This window comes from Dipodomys ordii, unplaced genomic scaffold, assembly GCF_000151885.1.
Source record: "Dipodomys ordii isolate 6190 unplaced genomic scaffold, Dord_2.0 Scaffold172, whole genome shotgun sequence".
Taxonomy (NCBI): Eukaryota; Metazoa; Chordata; class Mammalia; order Rodentia; family Heteromyidae; genus Dipodomys; species Dipodomys ordii.
In genome coordinates, this window is record NW_012267388.1 from 1,592,843 (window position 1) to 1,608,884 (window position 16,042).

The 16,042-nt window shown below is 34.8% G+C and overlaps 1 protein-coding gene across 6 annotated transcripts in view; it reads left to right on the forward strand.

The window, feature by feature from the left end:
- Positions 1-16,042, forward strand: part of Rims1 (regulating synaptic membrane exocytosis 1) — a 197,755-nt gene that overhangs the window by 39,596 nt on the left and 142,117 nt on the right. For all 6 annotated transcript variants that reach the window (XM_013033619.1, XM_013033620.1, XM_013033617.1 and 3 more), the window contains 7 exons: positions 902-1,025; positions 5,184-5,230; positions 8,465-8,577; positions 11,476-11,606; positions 12,260-12,431; positions 12,555-12,708; positions 14,328-14,399. In XM_013033619.1, the coding sequence (XP_012889073.1) occupies positions 902-1,025; positions 5,184-5,230; positions 8,465-8,577; positions 11,476-11,606; positions 12,260-12,431; positions 12,555-12,708; positions 14,328-14,399 (813 nt within the window). The remainder of the gene's footprint in view (positions 1-901; positions 1,026-5,183; positions 5,231-8,464; positions 8,578-11,475; positions 11,607-12,259; positions 12,432-12,554; positions 12,709-14,327; positions 14,400-16,042) is intronic.

Here is a 16,042-nt window from a genome sequence, read left to right on the forward strand (position 1 = left end):
GGGTCCTGAGATGGGAACTCTCTGGGAGCTAAGACTGCTATACATATTCATGAGAATAAATCTGTTTTCAAATGACCTATCTTGGAAACTCCAGCTAAAACTACAACTATTAGTTATTATCTCATATATGTTCATGGAACTTCATTAAACACTTTTTGACTAATCTTGGATTAATTCACAAAACTAGTAGCATGTTTTTTAAAAATTGTTTTAAGCATTTCCTTGTTCTTTCAAATTCAGTATCTATTATAGAATGTCTGTTTTCTGAACATCTGGAAGTGGGTTAACTGTCATGCAACAGTTTTACATCTGCTTGCTTTGTAACTCTGCACTAGCTACCTGTGTTACCCTTGGGTGTGACTTCAAATCCTTTCATGCATTTCTATTCACTTGGGCATCCAGTGAAGACAAATAGAGTGATTCTTAATAGAAAAACTCATGCTAGCAAGCTTTTTGCTGCACTTTACCTAAAGTAAAACAGGACTTCTGCACAGTTGAAGAAGAAGCTTTCATTTATGGTGCTGTGTACTTACGATATGAGGCATGCTGCCAGTTGTTATTTTTAATGTTCCCAAATAGGCTGTGCCAATTCCATCCCATAGCATGAGATTGATCTATAATAATATTTCTGGTATATCTCAAAATATAAAGGCAGTTTTTATGCTGTTTCCAGTGAGCACTAACATTTGTGGGAGGAAGTAAATACAAAAAGGCAAAACAAAAGAATAAAGGTGTTTAGAAGAAACATTTAGCTGACATTATATAATTTGCTTTTGAGAGCAGAACCTAAAGGATTAACCTATTTGTATCTGTCTTGCATTTCTTTGTTAAGAAAGAGAAAAGATAAGAAAAATAAACAGAATATATAAGGTAAAAAAATACCCTTTTTTTTAAATTCAAGGGGATGAAGTTCTAGAATGGAATGGTAAACCCCTGCCTGGAGCTACAAATGAAGAAGTTTACAACATTATTTTAGAATCAAAATCAGAACCTCAAGTTGAAATTATTGTTTCAAGGCCTATTGGGTAAGGCTAAAAAAAACTTGCTTCTTAAGTTTAGTAAATTACATGTATTAGCAGGGTTTTAAGAAAGAAGTTTATACATTCATATAGCACATGATAATGTGGATAGAGTTTTCACATCAATTATTGGCATATATTTTAGGTTTCTAAAATAAAAAAATAAACACACTGAATTTCCTTCAATATATTTCTGAAGCTCCACAAATTAACAATTAAAATATCAAAAAAGTATGGATATGTTCTTCTCACAAGAGAACTACAAAGTAAAATATTTTCTTTTAGTGGTTGGACTACTTATTGTTTAGTTATTCTAATTTAAGGAATATTATTTCCTTTAAAAGAGTCACTAGTAGGCACATTTTCTTGTTATGATTATAATATGAATGATTTTATATGTCTACATGAACTTGTGTGTTTTTAAATTGTGCTGGTCCTGGGGCTTGAACTTAGGGCCTGAACATTGTCCCTGAGCTTTTTTGCCCAAGACTAGTGTTCTGTCACTTGAGCCATAGTTCTGCTTCCAGCCTTTTGGTAGTCAATTGGATTTTCTTTCCTAGAATGGCATAGAACCACTACCCTCAGATCTCAGCCTCCTGAGTAGCTAGAATGACAAGCATGAGCCACAAGGCTATTGGACTTATTCTACAAAGACAATTGTTTCTGCATATTTATTAATGAGTGGTTCAAAGTTTTATTTAAAGTAAACAAGAAATTTAAATATTTAAATTGGTTGTAATAGTTGGTATGCTCTTTTTACAACCTCAGTATTCATTGTTAATTATCTTCAGCCAGTGGAATGCTTTCCCTATCTGGACTTCTTCATGATTTCCTTATATACAGACACAAAGCCCAAAGTAAACCCTCATTTTTCCAATCAATGGTTTTTAGGGGGCTTTGTGCACCAGCTTATTATAGTTGACTTCATGTTTGAACATGGTCTTGGAAATGACTTCTTATTCTCCCAGATATTATACAACCACTAATTCAAGACAGTTTATGTTGAAAATTTTACCTTTTTTGTTTTCTTCATGATTATATGACAATGCAAAGCAAACAAGAAAATAGAAGTATCCTCATTTCAAAGAATCAAAAGTATTTAATCATATATCAAAGAACAATATTAGTTTATAAAATTCTAAAAGTAAGGCAAGTTTTAATCACTTTTAAGTGGTGATTAATTAAAGTAACCATTGAAGACATTTGCCAAAATATTGTACATTTACATGAAGATTTTTTTAAAGATCATGGTTATTTGTGCTAGTTTTTACATGACATATGTTCTAGGAGTGAGTACAATATAAGACTGGAAAAGAGGTAAGTAAATTGGAAAATGAATCAAAAGTATGAAAATACATCTTAAAATAAAATATGAAGCATGTTGTCAGATACTAGCTACAATACTAATTTATGGTGACTTAAAAAATCAACAGACAATTAAAGTAGACTGGAAACCCCTTATTTTTATTTTGCATGAAAATCACTTACAGTGTGATCATCTGCATAGACAAATCTTAAACTATGGACTATGGAATTCAAAGGGCACAATTTAAATGAAAATCAAAGCAGACATCAACTTTCTAATTAACACATTAATTATGGTTTTGTTTTAATAGTTTAATATTTATATTTAGTGTACTTCCATTTAGCTATCATTATTAACTTGAAGCAGGAAATAAATACTAAGTCATAATTCACTAAGCATCATAATTTCAGGAATTGTTTTCCTTATATTTTAGCCACACATTGATCAGTATTGAGTCATCTGCTATCTTGACTTAGCAATCATCTTTTGAGCCTGCCAAACACAATATTTCTGACCTTTATCATTGTTTTGAAAACTACCACATAATTTGTAGCAAATACGCCTGAGAAATTAACACTAAAAAATTAAATTTTAAGATCCTGCATGGTAGCTCAGTGTATAATTCTAGCAACTCACGAAGTGAGTGTAATTCCAGCTAACATAGGCAAAAAAGTTTTTGAAGCTTCACTGCAACAGAAATATCTAAGCATGGTCATACTTGTCTGTAAATTTCAGCTTCAGAATGAAATGTAATTAAGTAGACCCCTGTCCAGACTGGCTGGGATTGGATAGAGGGTTGAGGGTTTTGTAGAGGTGGAATGCCTGTCTGGCAAGTGTCCTGCCCTGAGGTCAAATTCTAGGACTGCCAAAACAATTGTTTCTGATTCAGAATTACCATAACTTTTTCCAACCACTTGTTTACCATCCCTCTTTAAAAGACATAAAATTTAAAATTTTTTCTTCATTAGAGTTCCAAACTCTAATTTTTGTAATTGATCAGCAAGCTGGTTTCCAAAAAACTCAGTGTTGTCTAAAAAAATGTGTTTTTAGTTTATTTCTATTTAATTTGGTTATTTGAGAAGAAACTGTTAGTGAATACAAAATAAAGATAGTGAGGATCGTGATAGTTGATTTCTGATATCTTAAGTACTGTTACTCTCTGAATTACAAGTTCGTATTAATGGCCTATGCAAATTATTAATTACATAAAAATTAGAATAAAATATGTTATAGAAGAGATAAATCTCAGTGCTGATGGCTCACACCTGTAATCTTAGCAACTCATGTTGCCAGGGATCTGAAGATTCAGGATCAAAGTCAACCTGAGCAGGAAAATCTGAGATTCATTTCCAATTAATCCCCCAAAAGCCAGAAGTATAGTGTGGCTCAAGTGGTAAAGTGCCAGCTTTGAGTTAAAAATCCCTCAGTACACACACACACACACACACACACGCACGCACGCACGTACACACACACACACAGGATTTTGTTTAGTGGTTCAATGGATTACAAGACCTTTCTTTCACTTGAGCCTCAATCCCAGTCCAACACACACACACACACACACACACACACACACACACACAGGATTTTGTTTGTTTAGTGGTTCAGCGGATTACAAGACCTTTCTTTCACTTGAGCCTCAATCCCAGTCCAACACAGAATGTTTCATCGTTTGTAAAGTTTAAATTATGATTAATCACAACACTAGTTTACACAAAAATGTGAAAATGAAATTTCAGGTAACCATTAAGTAGAGAAATATTTTTAAAATTTTCATTCTCCTCCAAAATATAAAGAAAAATCACAGTGAATTTAGGCACAAGGTAAGTTGTTAGAAATTCTTAAAATCATGTGCTGCTAAGTGTGTTGGTACTCATTACCTCCAGTCTACTTTAATGTGTCCTTTTAATGCTGACATGTTATAATCAATGCTCAAATATCTTCGGCAAAGGAGAGGGGAAGTAATCTTTTACAGTAAACAGAGAAGGACTAGAGGCCTTAAGGTTGGAGTACCTAATGAATTAAAATGAGGTTATCTTAAATATTTCTCTAGGATAATTTGAGAGTGTGGCAGATACCAATGTTTCTCACAAGTTGCTTTCTAAGCATACAATAAGTAATCATATATTTAGATAACTTCAATTTAGAGATATGCATCTCTATAAACAATATATATGTGCAGAGATATCATACATATTATATATAACAGCATATACATGATAGATATTATATGTGCATAGATATTATATATTATCTATAGATACATATATATGCACATATATAACAGTTTTTGGCTTTTTGTTGCAAGCTTGGACCATCTTTAATTTCCAAAGCAATTCATCTTTTTTGTTTTCTTAACTTTTCCATGATATTCATGACATTATTTTAGTATCAAGATGTTTCCATCCCTTTCATTCAGTAAACTCCTTCAGATGTGTTTATAAAGTATTATTACTAATTAATAAGATATCTGTCATTTTGATTTTCTAGAATGGAAGTTAGAGTATTGCCTTTAACATTTTACTTTTAATTTCCAAAACTTAACTGTTTTGGTAGTAAAAATATTGTGGTGAGTCTATCCACAATATTAAATTGATTGCATCATGATACAGTGTTTTGCTGTGAAATATATAAAAACATATTTTTATGGCAGTTCCTTTTGTGTGTGTGGTCTTTGACATGCATGCACATAAGTATCTCCTAAATAGTAACTCTCCTCCATTCTCTCCATCTGAAAGACCCCAATGGGTGTTTTTTTTTCTTTTTTCACATACTGAAGTATGATGAATGGGGTGTGATTGGTTGAAGGCAGGCAAATTTTCCTAACGAGATTTTTACACACCTCTTTCTTTTAGTGACATTCCCAGAATTCCTGAGAGCTCTCATCCTCCACTGGAGTCCAGTAAGTATAGCATTCCTTTGTATTCATAAAATACATTAGAACTAAATTGGAAATAAATACCTGCCATTTCCTTCCATTGGCTGATACAAATTAATTGATATTACTGTGTACTAATGGTGTATTCATTAATTGCAGAATTGAGCCATGCACTCATGGCTCACTCCTGTAAACTGTAGCTACTTAAGAAGCTGAGATCTGAGCATAGCACTTTAATGCCAGCCTGGGCAGAAAGTCTGTGCAATTCTTGTTTCCAACCAAGTAGCAAAAAGCAAGAAATGGAGGTGTGGTTCAAGAGGTAGAGGACCGACCAGCCTGTAGCATGAAAGCCAAGTGAGAATGTGATAACATGTAGTTATCAGATGTTATCACATCCTAGTTCAGCACTGGGAGAGAGCTAGGGAAGGAGTGACATTATCCAAAAAGAAATGTAGTCTTTAACTGACCTGCATAATTGCAACTCCTCTGTATATCACCTTTCTAATAACAACATAAGAAACATATATGCTATATATATTATACATAACAGCTAATATAGCATTTTACCATACCAACTTTTTCCCTTGTTTTTTAATTTTTGTTGTTTTTATGATTGAAACATAAAAATAATTAGGCCAACACCTATGTGGACACACTCTGAGCTGAACTAAAATACCAATACTAGTTCTGTTTGCTGTATTTTCTAAGATACTGGATTTTTTCAGTTTGATAATCAACTCAATCCTATGAGCAGCCTAATAGATAAATATATTAGCACATTTTCCTAATTCCACTGCTAGTTAGTGTCAGCTAAGATAAAGAAGACAGTAAGAAGGTAGGTGAAAGGTTCACTGAAGTTAAATATATCCAGGATTTGAAAGAAGGGAAGTCAAGGGAGCCAGTCTAATGTATATAAGTACAATTGTTAAAACAATTAAAATCACTCAGGGTTAGATATTAAATAAATAGTATGTGTGCAGTAAAATACAGATAAGTAGTGAAATTTTCATTGATACTGAGGAAATGTCCCAGACACTTGTTTCATAATGGATTGTTGGTAAAATAACACTTAATCTTGATTTTCTAGTTACTTTTCTTGTTTTGGTGCCAGTAGTGAGGAGCCTCACATCCTTCTTTAGCTTTTTCTGCTCAAGGCTGACATTCTACTGCTTGAGCCATATCTCAACTTCTGGCTTTTTTGGGTGTTCATTGGAAATAAGAGTTGCCCAGATTTGTCTTCCCAGGCTGGTTTTGACTGATATTCAGATCTCAGCCTCCTGAGTAGCGAGGATTACAACTATGAGCCATGAGTGCCTGGCTTTGGCAGATATTCTATAATATAAAACTAGTGAAAGGTGAGTTAGGGGAAAACAAACCAATGGTAGTGATTAGAGGAAAGAATACACAAGACTAAGGTAAAAAAGGACTGGAGACTAAGTTACCATAGAAAAGGCATTCAGACATTCTTATACCTACTAAAGATGAGCTCTGATTTAAATTTGAGCTACCTAGTGACTGACACAAAGGTGGAAATGGGACTAGTTGTATATGAGCAGGTACTGACAGGATTAAAAGATAAACTAGACTGGCCCTGGTGGTTTACCCTCAAACCCTCACTAGTCAGGAGGCTGAGATCTCAGGATCTCAGTTAGAAGATAGCCTGGGCAGGGAGGTCTGTGCAGACTCTTATCGCTAGTAAACTACTTTAAAAAAAAAAGCTCAGGTACAATGCCAAGCCCCAGGACCAGCCCAGAAAAATAAATAATTGAGTAAATAAATAAACCAATTATTTTAATATTAGAAGCAAACTTTACTAGAAGCAATATTGTTTTTTTGTAAGATCTGAGGAACAAATTATCCTAAAGATACTTGATAAAATTATTTTAAAGAGTTTGCCTGTCTTTTTGTTCATTTATCTGTCTTTGGAGAGAGAGTAAGGGGAGGCTCAGAAATGGAGGGACAAAGTGTGAACAAATGCATCAGTGGTACCCACTAGACACTATGTTGAAAATGAACTATACAACTTGTGGGTGGGGACAGAAAGGGAAACTGGAAGAGTGAATGTTCTCATCACTTTACTTATGAAATGTTAACCCCTCTGTACAATCACCTTAATAATAACAATACAAAAATTTTAAAAAGACACAGTCAAAAAGTGTTTTATGTAGTTTAATATCAAGAAAGGAAGAAAGGGGGAAGGAGGGAGGGCAGGAAGGAGGGGAGGAGAGAGAGAGGAAGGGAGATAAATAAGCCATGCATACGCTCAGGAAGGATCCCAAAATATGTTTCTGAATGGAGCATTAGCGATTTTCTGTTAAGAAGAGCTTTGTGTTCAACATTATGCTTAAGTATAATTGCATTCTACAGACATTCTATACTTCTGAATGCATCAGGAAATACACTATAATAGTATACTATAATAGTAAAAAGAGTCACGTATTGACTAAAGGAGGAGCCAGCCCCCTCCACATCAAGGTGAAAAAAGGTCACTTGCAGTAAATTAATGAGAAGCATCCTAGAGTAGTTTAAGAGATCTATTTGTAAGATGATAAATTAGATTTAAAATGATAATGAAATGTGAAGTTAGATATGACTGAAAATTTTCTAGTATGGGCAATTAATTACACTTATGCATTAACCACATAACTAATATTCTAGGCACCCTCTTCTTATTGCCCTGGTTTTTTTTTTGTTGTTGTTGTTGTTGTTGTTGTTGTTGTTGTGTGTGTGTGTGTGTGTGTGTGTGTGTACCTGCACTGGGTCTTGAACTCAGGGCTTAAGCACATTCCTGATGTTTGTTGCTTACAGCTGGTGTTCTACCACTTAAATCACACTTCCACTTCTGGCATTTTAGTGGTTGATATAATGGTGTCATGGACTTTTTTTCCCAGGCTGGCTTTGAACCATGATTCTCAGATCTCAAGTCTTCTGAGTAACCAGGATGACATATGTGAGCCAGCAACACCCAGCTTTCCTGCTCATTAATGTACATCTGTGTGTGGACTTATTCAAGAGCCTAAGCAGTACAGTCCCCTCCAGCCATGTAGATGAATACTTTTAATTTGGAAACAAAGGAAATTCAGCATCTTTTTGTGTGATTTAAAATATCTTTAAAAAGAATTTATCTGAAGAAGACAAAATAACCTGCTACACTTATCCCTTTAAAATAGATTATGTTGCCCATAGATTATTGTATAGTAAGAATTAAGGCTTTATGTCTTTATAGTTTTGTAAAATATGATTTTTTTCTCATCATAGGTTCAAGTTCCTTTGAATCTCAGAAGATGGAAAGGCCTTCTATTTCTGTGATTTCTCCAACAAGTCCTGGAGCTCTAAAAGATGCCCCACAAGTGTTACCAGGGCAACTCTCTGTATGTACTCTTTGTACTTTCTGGAATACATTCATGTTTTCTTACTGAGAGTCTTCTGGAAGCTCACAATTAATACATAATAATTTGGCACCATACTGTTCTTCATGAATTTTCTGTATTTCTTCAGTACTTGGTTATTCTTATGTTTATATATAAATATTTATTGAATGGCTATAGTTTACCAAATGCTCTAAAAATATTAATTGATAAATGATAACTTTTATAGAATATTCACTCTTTTGGGTATGCTATATCAAATTAGGTAATTATTTAGCATGTAGTTGACTTAGGGAATCACGTTCAATTTACTTAACCACCTGATAAGCCGAGAGGCTGAGGACCTTAAATTTCAAATAATCTGTTTAGCTTCCTAAGGTGTGAGTTGCGGAAATAACATATACAGGGTGCCTGCAAGACACTCACTCACCACTGCTTTATTACAAAAAGCAAAAAATCGTTAATTATCATGAAGAACTTTGAATCTGTGTAGATTCAAGTGGGACATGGGAAATGTATTAATAACTAAAAATTGTTTCACATTCTTCTAAAAATAATTAAATTTTTCTTTTGATAATGCATGTTTCTTTTCTTCCCTTTTTTTATTTCTGTCATTTGTAGGGCTTAAACTCAGCGCCTTGGCGCTGTCCCTGAGTTTTTGTGCCCAAGGCTAGCACTCTATTGCTTTGAGTCATAGCGCCACTTCTGGTTTTCTGGTAGTTAATTGGAGATAAGAGTCTCACAGACTTTCCTGGCTGGGCTGCCTTTGAACTGTGATCTCTGATCTCAGCCTCCAGAGTATCTAGGATTACAGGTGGGAGCCACCAGCATGTAGCTAACATATGCATTTTTAAGTCTACATGTCCCTTAGCTTTTTTGTCAAAGCTGATGCTGTATCCAGTTGAGTCACAGCTCCACTTCTGGCTTTTTTTTAAAACTGGAGATAAGAGTTTCATGAACTTAAACAGGTGGACCCTTTGCAACAATGAGATGTACAAGACATTATGTCAAAAAACAAACTTTACAACTTTGGTGCAAGTGTGGGGGTGGGGGTGGAGGGGAGGAGATGGGAAGGGATGGGAATGGGAAACAAAGGAGGAGGCAACAATGCTTGATAAGAAATGTTCTCATTACATTGCCCATGTAATTGTAACCCCTCTGTACAGTATTCCTACAATTAAAAAAAAGATTCTTTAAAAAATGTTTCATGGACTTTTCTGATAGGACTGGCTTGGAATTATGATCCTCAGATTTCAGCCTTCTGAGTAGCTGGGATTGCAGATATGAGCCACCCACCACTGGCTTGACAGAACCAGATTTTTAACTGCCCCTTATTCTACACATAAAATTCCTGTAGTTTTGTTTGTTTCCATGGTTCTTACATATGTTCCAACATATACCTTTTATATACAAATTAATAATATATGTTCATGTGCATATTAATCATGCACACTTATGATTTTTATTTAACCATAAAATCAAAGAAAAAACTGGTCATTTTCTCCAGTACACACACTGAACAGACTAATGTTTAATTTTTTAAAAATATATTTTTTTATTGTAAAGATACTGTACAGAGGGGTTACAGTTACATGAGAAAGGCAATGAGTCCATTTCCTATTGAGCATTGTTACCCGCTCCTTTGTTTTTCTCCTACCATCCCTTTCCTCCCCACCTCCCTAACTCCTCCCCCCCAAAGTTGTAAAGTTCGTTTTCAACATAGTGTCTTGTACATCTCATTGTTACAATGGGTCATCCTGTATCCTTATTTCAGCATTTCGTTATTTCCCTTTCCTTCCCCAAATTAGAAGAATGTATGTAAAGATACATTGACAACAGGAGTTGTACCATGGGGGAAGAACATACAAAGAAACAAAAAAAAATCACATAGTACATTATAATTACCTTAAAAAGAACAACAAGAAAGATAAAATCTCTTGGGATTCATTTCTCTTAACATTAGGTTATATGGTCATATGTACATAGCTTTAATGTTTAATTCTTGCTACTTTTGTTATTGTATGTTGGTGTTCTGTTTGCCCATTTTTCTTTAGTCTAATTATCACGAAATTTTCATCATTAGGTATGTTATCTGCCCTTCATGTAGTTTGAAAGAATCGTTTATATGTTAGGCTCTCCTTTCTTTTGTCCTTTTCTCTCATAGAGATTAAATGTAACAAGTTAATCACTTTTTTTTTTTAATGGAGCTAGAGGCTAGTGGCTAACACCTGTAATCCTAGCTACTCTTGAGTCTGAGATCTGAGGATCATTGTTCACAGCCAGCTTCAGCAGAAAAATCTGAGATGGCTGGAAGTGGAGCTGTGGCTTGAGCAGGGAAAACTAAGGAGTAGCACACAAGTGCTGAGTACAAGCCCTAGAACTAGCACTAATTAATTAATTAAAAGTTAAATGGGAAAATTCCAGTAAACATTGGGTAGTGCCTTACATGTCAAGTTGAAAACTATTGATCATGTGCTCTGATCATTTCCAATCCCTCACACCTTAACTTATGTCACTGAACTTATTTAATTAATTGAGACACTTAAACTATCTGTACAACAGTACAGAATACATATTGCTCCTCCCATAAAGATAAAAATCACCAACCATTCATTTTTAATACTTAAAAACAATAATTGTTGCAGTGTTCTCTGACTTAAAACATTGCCAGGTTTATTTACATAGTGTTAGGTATTGTACTTCAGGATTGACACCTGGAAGTTGTTTAAAACTTAAAGAGAAAAGTGAAATTTCCAAGTGGTTACCCTAAATAATTTGTAAAATTCCATGTCATTGCAATTCACAATGCCTTTCTCTAAAAAGAACTGTAATATAATTTTAGGTAATAAGGATTACACCTTGTGACAGTTATAAATAATCACGTTTCTTCTTTGTTCTTAGGTGAAGCTGTGGTATGACAGAGTGGGGCACCAGCTGATCGTGAATGTTCTACAAGCAACAGATCTACCCCCTAGAGCAGATGGCCGGCCTAGAAATCCCTATGTAAAAATGTATTTTCTTCCAGATAGAAGGTAGTAAAGCATTGGAGAAAAATATTTTTAAACCTTTGCAAATGGAAAAAGTAGAATTTTCTTTTATATTTTTCTTTTATACTTCTTTTATAAGGTAATACATTATTTTTTCTACTGGGGGAATGGAATAAATGATGTCATCGCTGAAAAAATATATTCCCAGGAGTCCTTCATTTTATCTTACTTTATTTACTTGTTATTTATCTATTTTTTTTCTGTTAGTAGTAGGGCTTGAGCTCAGGGTCTTGTACTCTTGCTTGGCTCTTTCCACTTAAATTCACTTCCAGCTTTTTTCTGGTTAATTGGTGATGAAGGTCTCATAGACTTTTCTGGTTTCAAACTACTATCCATAGATATCGACCTCCTGAGTAGCTGAGTATCCTGGCTCTCTGGAGACTTTTATTAATTTGAAAATATTCTTCCAATTTTAAATAACCATCTGTCTACCTATCTGTATCTGTATTGGATACTCATATCACTAAAATGTATCTTTGTGTATGTACCTAGAATCATAACTACTTTTTTTACAATGTTTTTCCAGACTTAGTTCTATTAAAAGAGAATCCCAATGGTATTATTACATATAATTACAGTAGATGGCAGTATGTCCTTATTTTTGTTCATTTATTCACAAAAATCTTCATTTTTTTCAGTGACAAAAGTAAAAGGAGGACCAAAACAGTAAAGAAAGTTCTAGAACCCAAATGGAACCAAACTTTTGTCTATTCCCATGTACATCGTCGCGATTTTCGAGAGCGGATGTTAGAAATAACTCTGTGGGATCAGCCTAGGGCACAAGAAGAAGAAAGCCAATTTCTTGGAGAGGTGCTGTATATTAGGAAGATTTAACTCAAATGCTTATTGATGCTTTGCAATATATCTGTTATGAGTATTTTTATGTGCTGTTTGGAAAAGGTACCGGATTTCATTTGAGAACTGTCTTTTTAGATCCTTATAGAATTGGAGACAGCACTTTTAGATGATGAGCCACACTGGTATAAACTTCAGACCCATGATGAGTCTTCACTACCTCTGCCCCAGCCGTCACCCTTTCTGCCCAGGCGACATCTTCATGGAGAAAGCTCTAGCAAAAAGCTCCAACGTAGGTTGAGGTCTTTTCAGTTCTCACAGATGAAATATTTTGTCATCATTTGAAGATTAATTCAAAATATTTTCAGATGTTTTATGAGATATAAAACTATTGGAAAACTTTCCATCTCTATAAAGACATTTGGCAGACATATTTTTCTTCATTTTCACAATACAATTGTATATACAGCATGTATAGAGCATAGTAGAGCTTGAAAGCAAAAAACTCTGGATAGTAATTTTGTGAAAAAATGAATTGTTCGTTGGTTGACCAGCGGAGTCATTTGTGCTATTACTAATTGATTTTGAGATACGATAAGGTCGTGTTAACTTTATAGTTATTAGAGGTATCTTCCTATTATTACTCACAATTTTTGTAACATTTTAAAAATCTTTTAAAATTATCTGTAAGCATATTGATATTCCACTGATGGTTAAGAACAAAGAAATTCTATCAATATCTAGTAATTTTTAGGTATTGGTCACTCATACCTGTAATCCTGGCTACTCAGGAGGCTTAGATCTGAGAAGGAAGGTTCCAGGTCAGCTTGCAAACAAATCCTTGAGACTCTGATCTCCTATTAATCTGCAAAAAGCCAGGAGTGAAGGTATGGCTCAAATTGTAGTGCTAAAGACTTAAGCCAAATGTGTTTGTGAGGCCTTGAATTCAAGCCCCAGTACACACACACACACACACAAACACACACATGCACGCATGCACGCACACACGCGCGCGCGCGCACACACACACACACACAACACCAGTAATTTTTGAGTTGTGAGCAAATATCTCGTTTAACCACTGAAACTTACAAGCTTAATTTTGGTAACTGCTAACCAAATTTTTTTCATACAATTGGATATTATATGTTATTTCTTCTCTGATCAATCATTTCCTTAAAATCTATTTTTAATGTCACAGGATGGCTAATTTTAGAAGCGAAATGTATTTTCTAAAGGGCCCAATGCCTTGTCAGGACTGCTTTCTCCATAGAGCTGCAGCAAAGAGAAAGCTCTTGGAGACTTTCCACTCAGCATCATCCTTGAAATGCAGAGGAAGGTCCTTTAAGTTAATTTATTCACTCTACTGAAAGCTTTTAGGTAGTATTTTAAATATATAATAATCTCAGCAGTCTTATTCTCTGAAGCTCCTTTGTCTTTATGTCTTCAGTATTGTAAGTACATTTTGAGAAAATGTTATCCTTTGAGAACATACTGTTATTTATCTTTCTACCTACCTACCTATTTATTTATTTTTAGTGCCAACACTGGGGCTTGAATTCATAGCCTCACATTCTCACTTGTCCTTTGTCTTTTTAAGGCTAACAGTCTGCCACTTGAGCCACAGCTCCACTTTTGGCTATTAGTTGAAGATAAGGTACTAATGGACTTTTCTGCTCAGTCTGGTTTTGAATCTTGGTCCTCAGATCTCAACCTCCTCAGTAACTAGGATTTCAGGCCTGAGCATCCAGTACCTGGCAAACAATTTTGTCTTGAAAACTCAGCTCCGTGTTTAAGTTGTGTTGTTCTTGTTCCCAGTATTTACTAGCAAGTAATTAAGCATTAAGAAAAAATAAGCATGTCATTTACCATGCAGACACAGAGGTATCTGTTTGCCTTACTGTTGTACAGGATCTCAGCGAATCAGTGATAGTGACATCTCAGATTATGAGATTGATGATGGTATTGGAGTAGTTCCTCCAGGTGCGTGGATGTGAAGAGCATGGCTCTGCTTCCCTGTGTGTCAACTGCCAGACTTCTTCCAGATACTGAGCTGGATTTCTGCAGCACAGAAAAAAAAATCAGTATAATGTTATTCCATGGTGACTTGTGTTTCCAATTGTTAAAACGTTGAAAATGACTGAACTAGTATCTATTAACACCATCCCTGTTTGCTTCATTTAATCAGGCTCTTCCGTAGAAGCAGCATAGTCAGGAAAAACAAATTCTCAATTTCACAATGCTCTGAGCATAAGTAAACATATGAATTTCATTTTGCAAGGATATGGTTTAAATTCCATTCTCCTGTGTCTTATATTGCATTTATGTGATCTGTTCTCTTCCTTCGTTTCTGAAAATAATGTAGCAGTCCATGGAATATACTGAGGAAGGTGCATGGCAGGGTTGGAAATTGCATGTGGCATGGCTATCGCTTTTAGCGCTTCTGTGATGTGCTCACCACTGACAATGCCTAGATTGTGTGTGTATATGTCTTTAAATAGGAAAATGCTTCAGAAAGATCCAACGTTAATTTGAAATGAACAATTTGTCATTGTATAGTTGGTCAGATTTGGGGGCATATTTTACAGTTCGAACTTGCATTTCCTATCTGGATTTTGTCCGGAAAGTGTGTAAAATCAAGTACTAATGGTTAATCCTAAGTAATTTCCTTTGGTTTATTAATAAAAGGAATATTCAATATTCAACAGAATATTGAATAAAGGAATATTCAAATAACAACAGATTAAAGGGTCCTGTGTTGAAGAAACGTGATTTATTGAAACCAGCTTGTTTGAATAGTGTTTATATATGTCCTCTTAATTTATGTCATTTTTCAAAAGGAGATGCACTTAATTTGAGGGCAATAATAGCTTTTGTAAATTATCAACTTTGGAAAAATTGGTTCTACACTAGTGACCAAATTCACAATTTGATGTAGTGCATACAGCTTCATTGGACATAGGAGAAAATTATGGAGAGTTCTATAAACTTAGTTGGATTGGCTCTATATAATTCAGAGAAAGTACAGTATTTAATCATGTAGGAGAGTAGCATAGTTGGGTATGTTGGCACATGCCTGTAATCCTAACTCTTCTGGAGGTGGAGACAGAAGACCTGCCATAGTTGAGGCCCATCCACACAAAGTGAGAGAGACACTATCTCACAACACAATACCAACAAAAGGGCTATGGGGTGTGGACCAAGTGTGGATCACTTGTATGGTTTGTTTCAGGCCTTGGGTTCATTCCTCAGCACCACACAAAGTAGCAAACCAAATATTGTTAAATCAAAAGCTTAGTATTATGAACACCTACATATTTATATATTACTCTTTGATATCAAAGTATACGAGGAAGATTTGAATAATACTGTATAAGTATTTTCTATTTTTTTAAAATTTCATTTGGTTTCTTTTTCTTTGTGCTGATCCTGGAGCTTGAACTCAGAGCCTGGGAACTATCACTGAGCTTTTTGACTCAAGGCCAGCACTCTACTACTTGAGCCATAGTTCTGCTGTCAGCTTTTAGCTGCTTAATTGGAGATGTGAGTCTCACAGGTTTTCTCCTGGCCAGCCTGGCTTTGAACCATGATCTCAGAGCTCAGCCTCCTGAGTATCTAGGATTACT